Consider the following 22,562-nt stretch of genomic DNA (forward strand, 5'->3'; position numbering starts at 1 on the left):
ATGGGTTGTCTCAATTTATTTACCATTTATCATACAACATTTGTATCTCCCCCTTTTCTTGCAGCTCCAAAATGGCCAACGAGATCTTGTCCCTCCAGGGACTTCCCATCGGTGTCGCAATTCCGTAACCTTTCGAGTCCAACAAGCCACCAATTTGTGTCAAATTACAGTCTCTTTGTACGACAAAGTCCAGCATCGTGGACTCCATAAGGAAGGCGTAGTTTCCGTCCAGCACCCTTTGGATGCCTTCCTCGTACGTCGGCACAAACACCGATGGCTTTCGATTTTCCATGAAACGCCACATTTTTTTGTAGGTTTCTATCATGGAATCCTAAAATGGATCCTAATTTATCTGTATAACTTATATAATGGCGAATTGTTTGAAAGAGATAATTGAATTAGAGGCAATATTGATTAGGCATTAAAATAGACGATAATTGCACTCACCCTGAAAAAGGTCATTGTTGATCCGCTCTCCAGTGTTCCGTATGATATATCGGTTTGGCCGGCAAGATCTTCCGCATTTTCAATGGGTGTAATCATCCGTTCCACTGTTAGGAATGCCGCCAGATTGGCGGTGTACGATGAAATTATAATTAGAGTAAAAAACCACCATATACCTCCCACAATTCTCGTCGATGTGGCCTGAAATTGTTTAGGTACTAAAGGTGATTTTGTAAGTTATCACAGTTAAACCCAAATCTTCACCAACGAATAAAACAACAATTAGTCTCAAAGTTGCCATGTTGAATAAGCACCCATACTTTTTAAAGTTCTTTCATTTAGGAGATCAAAGAAAAGATGTGGGAAAGAATGAAAGATATCGGACAGGTGCTTACCGAACATGCAGGTGAAGAGAAAGGTTTGCAGTGATACGTGATGTAAGTTCAAAAGATAAAAATATGAGTGCTTATAAGTGCCTTATCTGATCTTGGTTTACAAATTTAATTACTAAAATATTACACGTCCAAGATCACAATAAAAGCAGTTCCATGGTACCTTTGGATTTAAGTCGGAACCCTGTTGCATCAGCGTGCCAATGGTGAACCAAAAGGAGTTCGCCATTGAGAACTGGTTTTTGACCACTTCGTTCTCAATGTCGCATGGGTGGGGATTGTGCCACTCGTAAGGTGAGAACCTCGCGACCACGAACATGGTTATGGATACCAGAACGTACGCGGACAGAACGTACAACCATATGTCCATTGCCAATGGGTTCATGAACGAGAACAGTCTCGCCTGTGGACTAGTGGGCACCTTAAAACAAAACACGACTTTATCATCATTATTTCTAGACTTGGTGAAGACTTGGTTTCACTTCCTTTTGGTGGGGCAGCTTTACCTGGGGATTGACTCCCGAAGCTTGTCGCAGTAACGTGCCAGTGACAAACCAAAAGCTGTTGTTCATGGACAACTGATTAACCAATAAGCCGTTCTTTTTCCAAGGCATTGGATTTACCCACTCGTTGGGAGTAAATCTAGCTAAAGTAAATAGAGTGAAGCTGGACATGAAAAAGGCCCCAGTCACAAATATCCATATATCAAATCCAAGTGGCTTCAGGAACGAGAAAAAAGCAGATTCTTTATCTGTAGGAACCTGCAGATGTTCAAAAATATTCTTTGAACTAAATTTATAGTACTTATAATTGTTAATGTCATTATTGACAGTAATTAAAATATTATACAATTTTAAAACATGAATCACACCAACACCATACGCAACATTTCTAGAGAAATTAAAAGGGAGTGCTTCAGAAACAACATTTATGCCCCGGAGAGCTTCATATACTATTACGTCAGGTTATTGTACCTCAATCCCAAATATGGAATATCAGCCAACATCCTCAGCAACAGGGACGCCGTTGTGGCCTTCGTTAAGATGGTGGTGGACCAATTAAAATACCAAAACACCCCACAATTTATAACCCTTAAGATACAATGGTCGTTTAAGGCTAATTACAAAACTAGAGTAAATATTTCCCCCACCTTTAAATATTTACCACTATATATTATATTTCAGGAAGAACTGATACAATTAGAAAATGATAAACGCATGGAAAGGCTGCACGTCTTAAAACATTTAATTATGAAAAAGGTGGAGTTGTTAAATGAGCATGAAATGTTGGCTTATAGGAAAAAAATATCGGCTTACTCTACGTTGTCTTATGGACTTGGCAATCCGTTGAAGGAGGGTGTGTTTCAGGAAGGGTACTACGCTTTGAAAAGTATCATGGATGACTCCGAAATAAGGGAATTTGCCCAGTTACCACTGGGTGAAAAAGAGGAACAGTTGGATTATACTGCGAAGCTGATTTGTGGCATACGATTGTTTAATAAGGAGACAGACAAGGGAGGAGAAGGTTGTTTGGACGAAATTATTATTGAGCATAATAATGTTTTTCATCCAGGTATTCCAGATTTGCATGAAGTCTTGTTGGTAAATAAAAGCAGTCTACATCAGACACTCCAGTTAATGATAAAGAATGTGGAGGAAAAGATTAACAAACTTACAATGATACTGAACGAGTCATTCAAATTCAAAAAGAACGACTATATGCGTACTGAATTGAAATTTCAAGCACCACATCCACTTTTAACAAAAGATAAAGCTGAGTACCTCAGAGACTTATTGGTGGCATACAGGTTATTCTTATGTTTGCATTAAATGCCTCCAACATTTTGACTTGTTTTAATAAAATTCTAGGCAGTACCAAACGTATTGCTACGAACTTTTCAGTGTGCTTGACCACGACAGGCTAAAATTAAACAAGCTGCACTACATAACAAACTGGCAAATAATATACAACATATGCTCAGATCGAGTAGCAGTAGCTTCCTCAAAGGTATTCCCCCTTTTCGAAAAGGCTGCTGAACTGTGGAAGGAGTGCCAACACGAAGGTACTCACACACAACATCTTTACCTCGTTATAAATTGTCTTAAATCCCAGGAATGTATTTGTTACACATAAATGAGATCATGAAAATGATTCGGCAGTTTGTCAGCGCCCCAAATTATCCGGAAGAACTGATAGAAATGTGCGTTGGACCGTCGATTGTGCGTGAAGATGTGGACTGGGTGACAAAAAAAATTACGCACCCCTACACCACTGAACAACCACCCAATATTCTTCATGTAAACTCCTACTCAGAAATTGTGTAAGTGAAGCCACAACATTTAATGACTATAATAATTACTTAACTTAACAGTGAAGCTAATGAGAAACTCAGCTTCCATGGGTACGATGTTTTTAAGCTGGTATACACAGAAGGAGTGTTAATACCTGGGAGTTTCGAAGGGGGAGTTGCAGTATTTAATTCGACGTGGAATTTCGTGTTTTCTGAGTATCAGTCTTATACTGGATGGTGTGAAGACTTGGTAGAAAACATATTAAGAGGTCTGGATATGGTTAGAAATAGAGTCTACTTTATAGAAATGTTTGGCTTAAGCCCCATCATTGAAATGCTGATGGAAAAAGAGGTATTCATAAACTATAAATATAATTGTGGTGATGGAAAAATATAATTTTTAGATAATTTTCGATACGAGTCCGAAGAAGAAAACTGGACATTCCTTACACACCCAAACTGAAGATCACATCATGATGGGATATATTGACCCAAATTATACGTGGAACATTTGGGACCTGAAAAGAGATGCATTGCAAAAAGCTAAGTTAACACACTGCCTCACAGTTTCTACACAAACTGAGCCAGTATACAGCAAGTGGTCCATACCAGTACAAACTTTGGAACCAGAAGATAATGTTGTCACTACAAAAACAGACAATTACGTAAACGTATCCAAACCAAGTAGATTCCTATATGGATTAAGAGGACAAACGGATGATAAATTCATCGACATGGACTTGACTAGACCAATACATAAAGTAGAAAAGTGCATTAGAGATAATGATAATCAGTAATTTAAATGTAAATTTACTTAACTTTTATAACGTAACGTGATAATATAATCAATAATGTGCAATTATACGACTGTTATTTAAGGAATCCTGTGCATTTACCTACCTTAAAAAGAATGCTAATACCCAAATTCATGAAGGGCTTCGTGAAGTCGATAACGCTCTCTCTGGCATAGTTAATAGTCATCGATCCTACTGCTAGGTCGGCTTTCTGATGAAATAAAAACAAAAATAGTTTTATATCAGTGTTAAAACAATTTATATTAGAATAATTTAGATATTTCTAATCTAAATGTCAAAATCTTTATGAATTTAGACTATTCTATTTTCCTTGCTAAGTACTAAAACCATTTAGAGGAGTATTTATTGACTTTAATCAATACCAAACCAATTTAAATATAATAATAACAAAATGATTAATTAATAATATGTTACGACTGAGTATTAATTACTTGAGTAAGTGGCAGAATATTTATTTATGTTTTCACCAACTATTTATTATCAAAAATAAGTTTAATGCAAAGTTTTAAAAATTACCAATAATTTACATAAAAAAACAACAAATAGTTTTGAATATTTTTGAAGAAAACTAAAATCAACATTAAAACTGAAATATCTCAAAAACGTTTGTGTTAATCAAAATTTATCAAGAGGAGATTTATTTTCTAAATTATACAAATAATATCAAACGTTTAATAGTTTTAAAAAAAGATTTTCATATATTTTGCACTATTTATAAGGAAAAAGGTACTCTTGATTAGTTTTGGTTGTTAATATTTGAAGATAATTAAAGTGTACATTGAATCTGAAATATCTCAAAAACAATTGTAATAATCAAAATTAATCAAAGCACCTTTTTTCTTCTAAATTATGCAAAGAATGTGAAAAACTTAATTGTTTTAAAAAATATTCAGTGGCGTAGAAAATAGGGCAAAAAGAAGAGGAGAACTTCTCAAAATCTACTCTATTGTATCATTATGGAAAAAGATTTTTTTATTGAATTATAGGTATGTATTTTAGAATAATACATATCAAATTTAATTATAATTGGTTTAAAACTATTTCCATAATGAAACAGTGGCGTAGATTCTGGGGAGGTGCCCTTTTTTCTTCCCTATTTTCGTTGCCACAGCATATTTTTTAAAACTACTAAGCTTTTCATATTCTTTGCACTATTTATAAGAAAAAAGGTAATCTTGATTCATTTTGATTATCTCAGCCGTTTTTGAGATATTTCAGTTTTAATAATTGAAGAAAAGTAAAGTGAACATTGAATCTGAAATATCTCAAAAACAACTCTAATAATCAAAATTAATCAAAGCACCATTTTTATTCCAAATTATGCAAAAAATATGAAAAACTTAATAGTTTTAAAAAATATTCAATGGCGTAGAAAATAAGGCGAAAAAAAGAGGAGAACCCCCCAAAATTTACTCTATTGTATCATTATGAAAGTAGATTTTTTCATTGAATTATATGTGTGTATTTTAGAATAATACACATCAAATTTAATTATAATTGTTTCAAAATTATTTCCATAATGAAACAGTATCGTAGATTCTGGGGAGGTGCCCTTTTTTCTTGCCCTATTTTCGTTGCCACAGTATATTTTTTAAAACTATTAAGCTCTTCATATTCTTTGTATAATTTAGAAGAAAAAAGGTACTCTTGATTAATTTTGATTATCTCAGCCGTTTTTGAGATATTTCAGTTTTAATATTTGAAGATAATTAAAGTGAACATTAAATCTGAAATATCTCAAAAACAACTGTAATAATCAAAATTAATCAAAGCACCATTTTTATTCCAAATTATGCAAAAAATATGAAAAACTTAATAGTTTTAAAAAATATTCAATGGCGTAGAAAATAAGGCGAAAAAAAGAGGAGAACCCCCCAAAATTTACTCTATTGTATCATTATGAAAGTAGATTTTTTCGTTGAATTATATGTGTGTATTTTAGAATAATACACATCAAATTTAATTACAATTGTTTCAAAATTATTTCCATAATGAAACAGTAGCGTAGATTCTAGGGAGGTGCCCTTTTTCTTGCCCTATTTTCGTTGCTACAATATATTTTTTAAAATTACTAAGCTTTTCATATTCTTTGAACGATTTATAAGAAAAAAGGTACCCTTGATTAATTTTGATTATCTCAGCCGTTTTTGAGATATTTCAGTTTTAATATTTGAAGAAAATTAAAGTGAGTATTAAATCTGAAATATCTCAAAAACAACTGTAATAATCAAAATTAACCAAAGCACCTTTTTTCTTCCAAATTATGCAAAGAATATGAAAAACTTAATAGTTTTAAAAAATATTCAGTGGCGTAGAAAATAGGGCGAAAAGAAGAGGAGAATCTCTCAAAATCTACTCTATTGATTGATTGATTATCTCAGCCGTTTTGAGATATTTCAGTGTTAGTATTTGAAGAAAATTAAAGAGAATAAATTTTGGCCTTTTTAAAACACCTTGTATAAGTCAATGTGAATTAAATTATTATCTGTTTAAAGCATTCATTGAATGTACAAAGAGATGATTCAGTGGATGCACATTAATTATTTTGACAACCAATTTATTATGGGAATAAAGATTAATGCAAAATATAAAATGACGAATAAAATTATCTCTAAAACTGCACTATTTTAAATCAGTTTTATTGGTTGTACACCTTCTGTAACAAATTACTATGGTGTTTATTCTTCCTCAGCTGGTAGTTAATAAAAAGCATTAGCTATCCACTTACTTTATCCATTAATTGTCGCACAATTCCATTCCATTCTCCGGTATCCAGATCAATGACACCGTATTTTCCATCCGGCACTAATTCAATGCGATACTCAAAACCTACCATTGCGGCTATCTCCCTTAGAAGATCTATGCAGAAGCCTTCGTATTTATCGTTACCAACTATTTGGGGCTTAAGCATTACGTATGGTTGTTCCTGGCAATTAATAATAGCAATAATAGTTACAAGTGCTTCATATTTATCATTTTTATAGAGATTCAATTACAAGAAGAACAAGTGTGAGATATTATTAAATTAGAATGAATTTTAATAATTCAACACAGTGACTATAAATTTGGTGTACACGTTGTCCTTTTTACAATTCGTAAGGAAGGGATCCTTTGGGATTATATTAAAGTGCATTTACGTTAGTATACGTTTATAGCGTTTACTCCATTTTACTCAACAAAATTAAAAACATCTATTCATCCAAGCTAAACCAAATAAATAATCTACTCAAGCCGGCTACAAAAACATACATGCTGCATGAGCTGCAAGACCATGCCGTTCCATAAGCCGGTCTCCGGATCGCATGCACCGTATTTCCTGTCTGGCACTAAATCTATGAGATAATCGAATCCCACTTCTTTGGATATTCGGTCCAGGATGTCGACGCAGAAACCGTAAAAGCGGCTGTTGCCCGTGTAGTTTTTGCCCATGTGCATCATCATGTACGGGATTTCCTAAACGCATGCAGAAATTGAATTGTAATCTTTTTACCGATAACCGTAATCCGTGTTTGAGAGTAATTTATTGGTAATAAGTACGTGGCGTAATATCCGGAGGTTTTGTGGTCGGCGCCATTCAATTTCGTTCCGGTGCTTTGGGGTGTCATCTGTTGTGAATATTGTGTGTGTGTTTAATTTTGCATATTGCCATTTAAATAATATCAAAGTAAGACGGTTTATCTAAACGAAATGGAATGAGGTTTATTAATGTAAAAATTCTGAGTTAAAATAAAGTCATATGGTGCCAACATTACGATGTAATATTATCAAATTTTAAATTGCAGATTCGTATTCTGGTCCATGAGACATGTCTTTGAGCCAATTGAACGGAAATTTAAATTTTATGAGCTTCATTGATCCATTGCAACATAGTAAATAAATAATCAGTCTACAGCTACTTTGGTGTATGACACTTGAAGTTAAATCTTTCGATTTCTTGTTATTTGTAGCTGTGTTTAATTTGATGCGTTGAAGCTCAGTTTTATAAAAAATACAAATACCTACAGTTGTGGCCAAAATTATAGTAACTTATTAAAATATATAAATGTTTGAATTGAATGTCAGTTCAAAAGAGTTGGGACGAGTAGATTTTAGTAACATGTCTAAATTTATAAAAAATGATGGATGTATTTATGTTAAATATCCTACAGGGACAAAAATACACAAGTTTGTTATACCCAAAGTGAAACATGTTGTGGGGAAGCTTCAATTCTTCTGGTTTAGGCTCCCTTAGACTGATTTATATACAGATATATGTAAACATCAATTTGTTCTACTGTTTGTATTAAAATTAAATGTTATGTTTTGTTGTTCCTTTTTTATATATTTATTTATAATTAATTATTAATTTTTTCAAAAACACATAAAGCAAAAATTTGATTTGGTGGATCTACCATTTTTTAAACTTAAGAAAAATCTATTATTCCTTTGTAAAAAATAAATGAAATAAAAGCGTATGTATTGAATAATTAAATTATATATTATAGTATAAATAAAGCCACATATACTGTATAAATTGCAATATTAATTATTAAAATATAAATTATTAATACTTAATTGAGCCACAGAATTATACTATATATTCGACTGTAAAAATGGTGTATACAAAACAAAAAAATTAATTAAAATATACAAATGAATTAGGATAAGATATTTGAAAACATAAAATTAATTCCCTTTTGCATGTAGTGGTAATTATACAACTTGTTTGCGCATACATGATGTTTAAACATTTATTAAATATCAAAATCATATTTTTTATAGTATTCTAAGGGTTACTTTACAGATTAATTAAAAAAAATTGAATAGTACCTGTTAAAAATGGATCTAACAGTGGATAAAATAAATTACTTTTAATATAATCAACTTATTCTTAGAATTTGTTTAATAGTAACTAATTATTGGATTTGTGGCGCATTCGCCATTTTTAACGACAGTTGTAAAAATGGTGGATGCGCAACAAAAAACTTAATTAAAATATTCAAATGAATTAGGATAAGATATTTGAAAACATAAAATTAATTGCCTTTTGGATGTACTTGTAATTATACAATTTGTTTGCGCATTCACGATGTTTAAACATTTATTAAATATCAAAATCATGTTTTTTATAGTATTTTAAAGGTTACTTTACTGATTAATTAAAAAAAATTAAATAGTACCTGTTAAAAATAGATCTAACAGTGTATAAAATAAATTACCTTTAATATAATCAACTAATTCTTAGAATTTGTTTAATAGTAACTAATTATTGGATTGGTGGCGCATTCGCCATTTTTAACAACAGTTGTAAAAATGGTGGATGCGAAACAAAAAACTTAATTAAAATATTCAAATGAATTAGGATAAGATATTTGAAACCATAAAATTATGTACCTTTTGGATGTAGTTTTAATTATCCAATTTGTTTGCGCATTCACGATGTTTAAACATTTATTAAACATCAAAAACATATTTTTTATAGTATTTTAAAGGTTACTTTAGTGATTAATTAAAAAAATTTAAATAGTACCTGTTAAAAATGGATTTAACAGTGTATAAAATAAATTAATTTTAATATAATCAACTTATACTTAGAATTTGTTTAATACATATTATATAAACAATTATGAATAAAATGTAACAAAGTGATAAAGTGACATTAACATTTTTTTTAAATGATTTTTTAAAATTTTGCGTAAAATTCAGTACTTGCTACATTTTGAATCGTTTTCCTTTCCACACTTGTTTTATTTAATATATAAGATATTTATTTATTTTTTTAATAATGACACATTTAGTGGCTAATTAAAATGTTTTCGTTAACAGCAATATCAATGAAAAATTAATTTTTGGTATAAAAGTATCCTATCAACAGTCATTTATAATTTTCCAACAAGTTTTTAACATTTTCATGTTTTTTATGATAGATTGGTCTTGCCCTCTTTAATCTCCAGACATCAGCCTTCTAGAAAACATGAGGGATCACACTTTTAACCAAATTCGACATAAAAATTATATAAATTTAAAACCTCAAGGAGATATACAGAAATTAACTGCCTAATTCTTAAATTAAAAATAATTAGTTATGACTTTATATTTTATGAGGTCAGTAATTCTATCAAAGGCATTGATGACGAAGCTTGTGGAGCATGCTCTCAATACGTACTATTACAATACATAACACAATAGAAAACAAGTTAGTGGCATCAGCATTCGGACCAATCAATCCCAACAAACCAACTTACCAATATCGTCGTAACCACCAGCGTAACATTCATAGTTCCGGGATCGAAGAACGCTTCCCTATCGGTGATATTAACACCGGCGCCCGGATGCCACTCGCCAACTTTGACCAGCGCGTGCTGCTTCAGCTTCAGCAGGTCCAATTTGAATTTGATACGGTGCCCTTCCTTGAACTCGATCGGTCCGCTCAAACCTTTGAACTCGACCTGGACCGAAACCGGAGTTTAGTTTAACATTTACAAAACAGTTTTTATTTTGGGTTAGCTAACGCCCACTTCATGCGTATTCAAGGAAGGCACTGCGATTTATTTCGGGCGCATAAATTAGTTCAAATAAAGGGTTGAAAACAATTAATACGGTTTTAATTTTGATTAAGACTCTTTTGTTCTGGCTTTTATTAACCAGTCGTAGTACATGGAGGGAAAGCTGGAAGTGTGCAAGAGCTTTTCACGGGGGAGCTCTTTATTGGGACGTTGTAAGTGACAGTGAGGCATAGACACTTAATTTATTAACGTATTACATGCATTAGATCTGCCATTCTATCAGCTAACTGTATTAAGGTTCGTCGATTTTGTACTCTGTATCAGCTATTCGTAATAGGGCTACTCCAATTCCTTTTTTTTCTCGCTTTCGTCCTTTGCCAGCTTATTCGCACATAAATTCTTTTATGTTGGAATATTGTGTCGATATAATCACTTATTGGAAGTTACTGATAATATTAAGAGGACTGTAAAGAAATGACGCTTTCTTACATTAAATTCAAACGATTAAATTCTTAATAAGTCTGTAATTTTAATCAATAATTGTTGTCAACAACCTTTTGTCATCTACTGTGTAAATTTTCAATCCCAGATAGCTAAAAATCAATTGGTTTTTGAGTAAAATATACTCATACACTGACAACACCAAGAAGGTGGTGTCCAAATATAATATCAAATATTTTAGATTGTTTTCATTAAGGTGTTTGTCTGTCAATGTTTTCTAAACACTCCCCAACAGGTCTTGACATTGATTCAGTGAGATGGTCTAATTCCTCTTGAGGTATAGTATCCCAATCTACCTGTACTTCATGTCTTAGTACCTTCAAAGTCCTTGTTGGCTGGTGTAAATTTATAGCTTTCTTCTCATCATATCCCCAACATGTTCTATGGGTGAAAGTTGGGGCATCAGGTTCACATGGGTCTCTTGAAAAAAACTAACCCTGGCAACATGGTGCAGAGCATTATATTGCTGAATTATTGGATCCCAGGTCGATTAAGGCAAGGAAGAACATTATAATAGGGTCGAAGTTAAAGATTGATAAAAAATTAATGGTGCTCAAGACAACTGGACCAAACTCAACATATTTTATGGAGCCATTTATAAGACCAAAAAATAGGATATAATAAAGATGAAAGCAGTGTAGGGACAACACGAGAGTTTGTTCCGAATGGATGCATTGGACAAAATATTTCTTACATTAAATTCAAACGATTAAATTCTTAATAAGTCTGTAATTTTAATCAACAATTGTTATCAACAACCTTTTGTCATCTACTGTGTAAATTTTCAAACTCAGATAGCTAAAAATCAATTGGTTTTTGAGTAAAATATACTCATACACTGACAACACCAAGAAGGTGGTGTCCAAATATAATATCAAATATTTTAGATTATTTTTAATAAGGTGTTGGTCTGTCAATGTTTTCTAAACACTCCCCAACAGGTCTTGGCATTGATTCAGTGAGATGGTCTAATTCCTCTTGAGGTATAGTATCCCAATCTACCTGTACTTCATGTCTTAGTACCTTCAAAGTCCTTGTTGGCTGGTGTAAATTTATGGCTTTCTTCTCATCATATCCCCAACATGTTCTATGGGTGAAAGTTGGGGTATCAGATTCACATGGGTCTCTTGAAAAAGACTAACATTGGCAACATGCAGCAGGACATTATATTGCTGAATTATTGGACCCCAGGATCGATTAAGGCAAGGAAGAACATTATGATAGGGTCGAAGTTAAAGATTGATAAAAAATTAATGGTGCTCAAGACAACTGGACCAAACTCAACATATTTTATGAAACCATTTATAAGACCAAAAACAAAACAGGATATAATAAAGACGAAACCAGTGTAGGAACAACACGAGAGTTTGTTCCGAATGGATGTATGAAACAAAATTTTTCTTACATTAAATTCACACGATTAAATTCTTAATAAGTCTGTAATTTTAATCAATAATTGTCATCAACAACCTTTTGTCTTCTACTGTGTAAATTTTCAATCCCAGATAGCTAAAAATCAATTGGTTTTTGAGTAAAATATACTCATACACTGACAACACCAAGAAGGTGGTGTCCAAATATAATATCAAATATTTTAGATTATTTTTAATAAGGTGTTTGTCTGTCAAGGTTTTCTAAACACTCCCCAACAGGTCTTGGCACTGATTCAGTGAGATGGTCTAATTCCTCTTGAGGTATAGTATCCCAATCTACCTGTACTTCATGTCTTAGTACCTTCAAAGTCCTTGTTGGTTGGTGTAAATTTCGTAGCTTTCTTCTCATCATATCCCCAACATGTTCTATGGGTGAAAGTTGGGGTATCAGATTCATATGGGTCTCTTGAAAAAACTAACATTGGCAACATGCAGCAGGACATTATATTGCTGAATTATTGGACCCCAGGGTCGATTAAGGCAAGGAAGAACATTATGATGGGGTCGAAGTTAAAGATTGATAAAAAATTAATGGTGTTCAAGACAACTGGACCAAACTCAACATATTTTATGGAACCATTTATAAGACCAAAAACAAAACAGGATATAATAAAGACGAAACCAGTGTAGGAACAACACGAGAGTTTGTTCCGAATGGATGTATGAAACAAAATTTTTCTTACATTAAATTCACACGATTAAATTCTTAATAAGTCTGTAATTTTAATCAATAATTGTTATCAACAACCTTTTGTCATCTACTGTGTAAATTTTCAATCTCAGATAGCTAAAAATCAATTGGTTTTTGAGTAAAATATACTCATACACTGACAACACCAAGAAGGTGGTGTCCAAATATAATATCAAATATTTTAGATTGTTTTCATTAAGGTGTTTGTCTGTCAATGTTTTCTAAACACTCCCCAACAGGTCTTGACATTGATTCAGTGAGATGGTCTAATTCCTCTTGAGGTATAGTATCCCAATCTACCTGTACTTCATGTCTTAGTACCTTCAAAGTCCTTGTTGGCTGATGTAAATTTATAGCTTTCTTCTCATCATATCCCCAACATGTTCTATGGGTGAAAGTTGGGGGCATCAGATTCACATGGGTCTCTTGAAAAAAACTAACATTGGCAACATGCAGCAGGACATTATATTGCTGAATTATTGGATCCCAGGGTCGATTAAGGCAAGGAAGAACATTATGATGGGGTCGAAGTTAAAGATTGATAAAAAATTAATGGTGTTCAAGACAACTGGACCAAACTCAACATATTTTATGGAACCATTTATAAGACCAAAAACAAAACAGGATATAATAAAGACGAAACCAGTGTAGGAACAACACGAGAGTTTGTTCCGAATGGATATATGAAACAAAATTTTTCTTACATTAAATTCACACGATTAAATTCTTAAAAAGTCTGTAATTTTAATCAATAATTGTTATCAACAACCTTTTGTCATCTACTGTGTAAATTTTCAATCTCAGATAGCTAAAAATCAATTGGTTTTGAGTAAAACTCATACACTGACAACACCAAGAAAGTGGTGTCCAAATATAATATCAAATATTTTAGATTATTTTTAATAAGGTGTTGGTCTGTCAATGTTTTCTAAACACTCCCCAACAGGTCTTGGCATTGATTCAGTGAGATGGTCTAATTCCTCTTGATATATAGTATCCCAATCTACCTGTACTTCAAGTCTTAGTACCTTCAAAGTCCTTGTTGGCTGGTGTAAATTTATAGCTTTCTTCTCATCATATCCCCAACATGTTCTATGGGTGAAAGGTTGAGGAATCAGATTCACATGGGCCTCTTGAAAAAACTAAACCTGGCAACATGGAGTAGGATATTATATTGCTGAATTATTGGACCCCAGGGTTGATTAAGGCAAGGAAGAACATTATAATAGGGTCGAAGTTAAAGATTGATAAAAAATTAATGGTGCTCAAGACAACTGGACCAAACTCAACATATTTTATGGAACCATTTATAAGACCAAAAAACAGGATATAATAAAGATGAAAGCAGTGTAGGGACAACACGAGAGTTTGTTCCGAATGGATGCATTAGACAAAATCTTTCTTACATTAAATTCAAACGATTAAATTCTTAATAAGTCTGTAATTTTAATCAATAATTGTTATCAACAACCTTTTGTCATCTACTGTGCAAATTTTCATTCCCAGATAGCTAAAAATCAATTGGTTTTTGAGTAAAATATACTCATACACTGACAACACCAAGAAGGTGGTGTCCAAATATAATATTAAATATTTTAGATTATTTTTAATAAGGTGTTGGTCTGTCAATGTTTTCTAAACACTCCCCAACGGGTCTTGGCATTGATTCAGTGAGATGGTCTAATTCCTCTTGAGGTATAGTATCCCAATCTACCTGTACTTCATGTCTTAGTACCTTCAAAGTCCTTGTTGGCTGGTGTAAATTTATAGCTTTCTTCTCATCATATCCCCAACATGTTCTATGGGTGAAAGTTGGGGCATCAGATTCACATGGGTCTCTTGAAAAAAACTAACCATGGCAACACGGAGCAGAGCAATATATTGCTGAATTATTGGACCCCAGGGTCGATTAAGGCATGGAAGAACATTATGACAGTGTTGAAGTTAAAGATTAAAAAAAAAATAATGGTGCTCAAGACAACTGGACCAAACTCAACATATTTTATGGAACCATTTTAAGACCAAAAACAAAACAGGATATAATAAAGACGAAACCAGTGTAGGAACAACACGAGAGTTTGTTCCGAATGGATGTATGAAACAAAATTTTTCTTACATTAAATTCACACGATTAAATTCTTAATAAGTCTGTAATTTTAATCAATAATTGTCATCAACAACCTTTTGTCTTCTACTGTGTAAATTTTCAATCCCAGATAGCTAAAAATCAATTGGTTTTTGAGTAAAATATACTCATACACTGACAACACCAAGAAGGTGGTGTCCAAATATAATATCAAATATTTTAGATTATTTTTAATAAGGTGTTGGTCTGTCAATGTTTTCTAAACACTCCCCAACAGGTTTTGGCACTGATTCAGTGAGATGGTCTAATTCCTCTTGAGGTATAGTATCCCAATCTACCTGTACTTCAAGTCTTAGTACCTTCAAAGTCCTTGTTGGCTGGTGTAAATTTATAGCTTTCTTCTCATCATATCCCCAACATGTTCTATGGGTGAAAGTTGGGGCATCAGATTCACATGGGTGTCTTGAAAAAAACTAACTCTGGCAACATGGAGCAGGGTATTATATTGCTGAATTATTGGACCCCAGAGTCGATTAAGGCAAGGAAGAACATTATAATAGGGTCGAAGTTAAAGATTGATAAAAAATTAATGGTGCTCAAGACAACTGGACCAAACTCAACATATTTTATGGAACCATTTATAAGACCAAAAAAACAAGATATAATAAAGATGAAAGCAGTATAGGAACAACACGAGAGTTTGTTCCGAATGGATGCATGAGACAAAATCTTTCTTACATTAAATTCAAACGATTAAATTCTTAATAAGTCTGTAATTTTAATCAACAATTGTTATCAACAACCTTTTGTCATCTACTGTGTAAATTTTCAATCTCAGATAGCTAAAAATCAATTGGTTTTGAGTAAAACTCATACACTGACAACACCAAGAAGGTGATGTCCAAATATAATATCAAATATTTTAGATTATTTTTAATAAGGTGTTGGTCTGTCAATGTTTTCTAAACACTCCCCAACAGGTTTTGGCACTGATTCAGTGAGATGGTCTAATTCTTCTTGAGGTATAGTATCCCAATCTACCTGTACTTCAAGTCTTAGTACCTTCAAAGTCCTTGTTGGCTGGTGTAAATTTATAGCTTTCTTCTCATCATATCCCCAACATGTTCTATGGGTGAAAGTTGGGGCATCAGATTCACATGGGTGTCTTGAAAAAAACTAACTCTGGCAACATGGAGCAGGGCATTATATTGCTGAATTATTGGACCCCAGAGTCGATTAAGGCAAGGAAGAACATTATAATAGGGTCGAAGTTAAAGATTGATAAAAAATTAATGGTGCTCAAGACAACTGGACCAAACTCAACATATTTTATGAAACCATTTATAAGACCAAAAACAAAACAGGATATAATAAAGACGAAACCAGTGTAGGAACAACACGAGAGTTTGTTCCGAATGGATGCATCAGACAAAATCCGCATTCCGGGAATAGGGGGAGAGTCCAGAAGACAGCTATTAATTTAGGGACGTGTTTCTTATATTATTATCCGTTCACTTTACGGCCGTTAACTTCGACATTAAGCTGTCGGGAGGTACATTAAGTACGTTGCCGCACACGTCCCATCAACATTTATGGTAAATTAATACCAATATAGAGCCGTAATAGGCTTCCATTGTTTTGGGATTAGCGAGTGCGTCGACAGTAAACGTAAATGCATAAGTAAATAATCATAATAGGATTTGGATAAGTTATGATGCTGATTCTAGGCGGAACCACCAAATCCTGTTTGCTGCTTCACCAGCAAAATAGTTAAGCTGTGATCTGTGGGTGAGGCACAAACTTTCACTCGTTTGAAAATTGCCTGTAAATCACCGTGTTTTATGCAATGCAATACGTTGATATACGTTGATAAAGTGCCCTTTCGTATGGCGTGGGTAATGGCTGCACGGAATTCACGTAAAACGTCGTAATGCATCACTAACGGAGTAATAAGGTTGATTTTATGTCGACATTAACAAAAACGGAGGTACCTTGCACAAGCAGATTTCAGAGTTAATTGTTGGGGCTTTAGGGACCTCATAATTAATGGCCTCCCTGCGGGATTGTTGGGCTGTTATTGTTCTATTTGTCGTTAATTATTTATGAACATTTGTGGGTGCACTTTTTACACTTGTAATGCTCTTTTTTCTTAATAATTGTAGATTCTGCTACTCAAATGGAGGTGTATTTAACATTAATATCAATCAGGGGTGTAATGGAAACAATAACAATTATGTGGCCTATTTGCATCAAATTAGAGAGGAGAGATATGTTGTCTGTGACATCTGATTGTTCCACCCCATCTAATCGTTGTATCTGGATGTATTTACATTGAGGTATTGAGGTGTTTTCAATGATAATATCACTGGAATAACTGATGGTTCTATTGGATAAGAAAAACTAATTGTTTTCTTATTTTAATCATAAATTATTTTGAATCTTGTCTGGTGTATTGTTCTTTTTATTGAGGAATTACAATTGTAATAATACGTTGTCTGTGACACCTGATTGTTCCATCCCATTTAATCGTTGTATCTGGATGTATTTACGTTGAGGTATTGAGGTGTTTTCAAGGACAATACTGTTGAAATAACTGATGGTTCCATTAGATAAAAAAACTAATTGTTTTTTTATTTTAATCACAAATTATCTTGAATCTTGTCTGGTGTATTGTTCTTTTTATTGCGGAATTACAGTTGTAATAATACGTTGTCTGTGACATCTGATTGTTCTATTCCATCTAATTGTTGTATCTGGATGTATTTACATTGAGGTATTGAGGTGTTTTCGAGGATAATACTACTGGAATAACTGATGGTTCCATTGGATAAAAAAAACTAATTGTTTTTTTATTTTAATCACAAATTATCTTGAATCTTGTCTGGTGTATTGTTCTCTTTATTGCGGAATTACAGTTGTAATAATACGTTGTCTGTGACATCTGATTGTTCCATTCCATCTAATTGTTGTATCTGGATGTATTTACGTTGAGGCATTGAGGTGTTTTTAAGGACAATACTGCTGAAATAACTGATGGTTCCAATGGATAAAAAAAACTAATTGTTTTTTATTTTAATCACAAATTATCTCGAGTCTTGTCTGGTGTATTGTTCTTTTTATTGTGGAATTACAATTGTAATAATACGTTGTCTGTGACATCTGATTGTTCCATCCCATCTAATTGTTGTATCTGAATGTATTTACATTGAGGTATTGAGGTGTTTTCAAGGATACTACCACTGGATTAACAGATGGTTCCATTGGATAAAAGAACTAATTGTTTTTTTATTTTAATCATAAATTACCTTGAATCTTGTCTGGTGTATTGTTCTTTTTATTGCGGAATTACAGTTGTAATAATACGTTGTCTGTGACATCTGATTGTTCCATTCCATCTAATTGTTGTATCTGGATGTATTTACGTTGAGGCATTGAGGTGTTTTTAAGGACAATACTGCTGAAATAACTGATGGTTCCATTGGATGAAAAAAACTAATTGTTTTTTATTTTAATCACAAATTATCTCGAGTCTTGTCTGGTGTATTGTTCTTTTTATTGTGGAATTACAATTGTAATAATACGTTGTCTGTGACATCTGATTGTTCCATCCCATCTAATTGTTGTATCTGAATGTATTTACATTGAGGTATTGAGGTGTTTTCAAGGATACTACCACTGGATTAACAGATGGTTCCATTGGATAAAAAAACTAATTGTTTTTTTATTTTAATCACAAATTCTCTTGAATCTTGAATGGTGTATTGTTCTTTTTATTGTGGAATTACAGTTGTGATAATACGTTGTCTGTGACATCTGATTGTTCCATTCCATCTAATTGTTGTATCTGGATGTATTTACGTTGAGGCATTGAGGTGTTTTTAAGGACAATACTGCTGAAATAACTGATGGTTCCATTGGATAAAAAAAACTAATTGTTTTTTATTTTAATCACAAATTATCTCGAGTCTTGTCTGGTGTATTGTTCTTTTTATTGTGGAATTACAGTTGTAATAATACGTTGTCTGTGACATCTGATTGTTCCATAACATCTAATCGTTGTACCTGGATGTATTTACATTGAGGTATTGAGGTGTTTTCAAGGATAATTCTACTGAAATAACTGATGGTTCCATTGGATAAAAAAAACTAATTGTTTTTTTATTTTAATCACAAAATTATCTTGAATCTTGTCTGGTGTATTGTTCTTTTTATTGCGGAATTACAGTTGTAATAATACGTTGTCTATGACACCTGATTGTTCCATCCCATCTAATTGTTGTATTTGGATGTATTTACATTGAGGTATTGAGGTGTTTTCGAGGATAATACCACTGGAATAACTGATGGTTCCATTGAATAAAAAAAACTAATTGTTTTTTTATTTTAATCACAAATTATCTTGAATCTTGTCTGGTGTATTGTTCTCTTTATTGCGGAATTACAGTTGTAATAATACGTTGTCTGTGACATCTGATTGTTCCATTCCATCTAATTGTTGTATCTGGATGTATTTACGTTGAAGCATTGAGGTGCTTTCAAGGACAATACTGCTGAAATAACTGATGGTTCCATTAGATAAAAAAACTAATTGTTTTTTATTTTAATCACAAACTATCTTGTATCTTATTTGGTGTATTGTTCTTTTTATTGAGGAATTACAGTTGTAATAATATGTAGTCTGTGACATCTGATTGTTTCATTCCATCTAATCGTTGTATCTGGATGTATTTACATTGAGGTATTGAGGTGTTTTCAAGGATAATACCACTGGAATAACTGATGGTTCCATTGGATAAAAAAGACTAATTGTTTTCTTATTTTAATCACAAATTATCTTGAGTCTTGTCTGGTGTATTGTTCTTTTTATTGTGGAATTACAGTTGTAATAATTCGTTGTCCGTGACACCTGATTGTTCCATCCGATCTAATTGTTGTATCTGGATGTATTTACATTGAGATATTGAGGTGTTTTCAAGGATAATACTACTGGAATAACTGATGGTTCCATTGGTTAAAAAAATTAATTGTTTTTGTTATTTTAATCACAAATTATCTTGAATCTTGCCTGGTATATTGTTCTTTTTATTGCAGAATTACAGTTGTAATAATACGTTGTCTGTGACATCTGATTGTTCCATTCCATCTAATTGTTGTATCTGGATGTATTTACGTTGAAGTATTGAGGTGTTTTCAAGGATACTACCACTGGATTAACAGATGGTTCCATTGGATAAAAAAACTAATTGTTTTTTTATTTTAATCACAAATTCTCTTGAATCTTGAATGGTGTATTGTTCTTTTTATTGTGGAATTACAGTTGTAATAATACGTTGTCTGTGACATCTGATTGTTCCATTACATCTAATCGTTGTATCTGTATGTATTTACGTTGAGGCATTGAGGTGTTTTCAAGGACAATACTGCTGAAATAACTGATGGTTCCATTGGATAAAAAAAACTAATTGTTTTTTTATTTTAATTACAAATTATCTTGAATCTTGTCTGGTGTATTGTTCTTTTTATTGCGGAATTACAGTTGTAATAATACGTTGTCTGTGACATCTGATTGTTCCATTCCATCTAATTGTTGTATCTGGATGTATTTACATTGAGGTATTGAGGTGTTTTCGAGGATAATACTACTGGAATAACTGATGGTTCATTGGATAAAAAAACCAATTGTTTTTTTATTTTAATCACAAATTATCTTGAATCTTGTCTGGTGTATTGTTCTTTTTATTGTGGAATTACAGTTGTAATAATACGTTGTCTATGACACCTGATTGTTCCATCCCATCTAATTGTTGTATTTGGATGTATTTACATTGAGGTACTGAGGTGTTTTCAAGGATAATACCACTGGAATAACTGATGGTTCCATTGAATAAAAAAAACTAATTGTTTTTTTATTTTAATCACAAATTATCTTGAATCTTGTCTGGTGTATTGTTCTCTTTATTGCGGAATTACAGTTGTAATAATACGTTGTCTGTGACATCTGATTGTTCCATTCCATCTAATTGTTGTATCTGGATGTATTTACATTGAGGTATTGAGGTGTTTTCAAGGATAATTCTACTGAAATAACTGATGGTTCCATTTTCAAGGATAATTCTACTGAAATAACTGATGGTTCCATTGGATAAAAAAAACTAATTATTTTTTATTTTAATCACAAATTATCTTGAATCTTGTCTGGTGTATTGTTCTTTTTATTGTGGAATTACAGTTGTAATAATACGTTGTCTGTGACATCTGATTGTTCCATTCCATCTAATTGTTGTATCTGGATGTATTTACGTTGAGGCATTGAGGTGTTTTTAAGGACAATACTGCTGAAATAACTGATGGTTCCAATGGATAAAAAAAACTAATTGTTTTTTATTTTAATCACAAATTATCTCGAGTCTTGTCTGGTGTATTGTTCTTTTTATTGTGGAATTACAATTGTAATAATACGTTGTCTGTGACATCTGATTGTTCCATTCCATCTAATTGTTGTATCTGGATGTATTTACGTTGAGGCATTGAGGTGTTTTTAAGGACAATACTGCTGAAATAACTGATGGTTCCAATGGATAAAAAAAACTAATTGTTTTTTATTTTAATCACAAATTATCTCGAGTCTTGTCTGGTGTATTGTTCTTTTTATTGTGGAATTACAATTGTAATAATACGTTGTCTGTGACATCTGATTGTTCCATCCCATCTAATTGTTGTATCTGAATGTATTTACATTGAGGTATTGAGGTGTTTTCAAGGATACTACCACTGGATTAACAGATGGTTCCATTGGATAAAAGAACTAATTGTTTTTTTATTTTAATCACAAATTCTCTTGAATCTTGAATGGTGTATTGTTCTTTTTATTGTGGAATTACAATTGTAATAATACGTTGTCTGTGACATCTGATTGTTCCATCCCGTCTAATCGTTGTATCTGGATGTATTTACATCGAGGTATTGAGATGTTTCCAAGGATAATACCACTGGAATAACTGATGGTTCCATTGGATAAAAAAAACTAATTCTTTTCTTATTTTAATCATAAATTATTTTGAATCTTGTCTGGTGTATTGTTCTTTTTATTGTGGAATTACAGTTGTAATAATACGTTGTCCGTGACACCTGATTGTTCCATCCCATCTAATTGTTGTATCTGGATGTATTTACATTGAGGTACTGAGGTGTTTTCAAGGATAATACCACTGGAATAACTGATGGTTCCATTAGATAAAAAAACTAATTGTTTTTTTTTAATCGCAAATATCTTGAATCTTGTCTGGTGTATTGTTCTCTTTATTGCGGAATTACAGTTGTAATAATACGTTGTCTGTGACATCTGATTGTTCCATTCCATCTAATTGTTGTATCTGGATATATTTACGTTGAGGCATTGAGGTGTTTTCAAGGATAATACTGCTG

The 22,562-nt window shown here is 32.4% G+C and overlaps 2 protein-coding genes across 8 annotated transcripts in view; one reads left to right on the plus strand and one right to left on the minus strand.

Moving 5' to 3' along the window:
• LOC109596226 (glutamate receptor ionotropic, kainate 2) overlaps positions 1 to 22,562 on the minus strand; it is a 147,185-nt gene that overhangs the window by 922 nt on the left and 123,701 nt on the right. For 3 of the 7 annotated variants that reach the window (XM_049963265.1, XM_049963262.1, XM_049963263.1), the window contains 7 exons: positions 10,166 to 10,369; positions 7,191 to 7,394; positions 4,027 to 4,131; positions 1,343 to 1,597; positions 1,000 to 1,257; positions 448 to 645; positions 24 to 331 (listed from right to left, as the gene is read on the minus strand). In XM_049963265.1, coding sequence (XP_049819222.1) covers positions 24 to 331; positions 448 to 645; positions 1,000 to 1,257; positions 1,343 to 1,597; positions 4,027 to 4,131; positions 7,191 to 7,394; positions 10,166 to 10,369 — 1,532 coding nt within the window. Of the gene's footprint in view, positions 1 to 23; positions 332 to 447; positions 646 to 999; positions 1,258 to 1,342; positions 1,598 to 4,026; positions 4,132 to 6,669; positions 6,868 to 7,190; positions 7,395 to 10,165; positions 10,370 to 22,562 lie in introns of all 7 variants that reach the window. The other 4 variants (XM_049963264.1, XM_049963269.1, XM_049963266.1 and 1 more) reach the window with 4 other exon arrangements.
• On the plus strand, positions 1,542 to 3,985 carry LOC109596243 (cilia- and flagella-associated protein 206). The gene is made up of 7 exons (XM_049963270.1): positions 1,542 to 1,969; positions 2,021 to 2,360; positions 2,409 to 2,643; positions 2,705 to 2,898; positions 2,949 to 3,156; positions 3,208 to 3,478; positions 3,531 to 3,985. Exons 1-7 carry the CDS (start codon positions 1,697 to 1,699, stop codon positions 3,921 to 3,923), a joined length of 1,914 nt encoding a protein of 637 aa, XP_049819227.1. The 5' UTR covers positions 1,542 to 1,696; the 3' UTR covers positions 3,924 to 3,985.

Source organism: Aethina tumida, chromosome 2, assembly GCF_024364675.1.
Source record: "Aethina tumida isolate Nest 87 chromosome 2, icAetTumi1.1, whole genome shotgun sequence".
Lineage (NCBI taxonomy): Eukaryota > Metazoa > Arthropoda > Insecta > Coleoptera > Nitidulidae > Aethina > Aethina tumida.

Bases quoted from the DNA above. Each gene is read 5' to 3' on its own strand.
- LOC109596243 (XM_049963270.1), top strand. From the start codon at position 1,697: ATGAATCACACCAACACCATACGCAACATTTCTAGAGAAATTAAAAGG. The intron at 1,970-2,020 runs GTAAATATTTCC...ATTATATTTCAG, and splicing joins AGGCTAATTACAAAACTAGA to GAAGAACTGATACAATTAGA. The intron at 3,479-3,530 runs GTATTCATAAAC...TATAATTTTTAG, and splicing joins AAATGCTGATGGAAAAAGAG to ATAATTTTCGATACGAGTCC.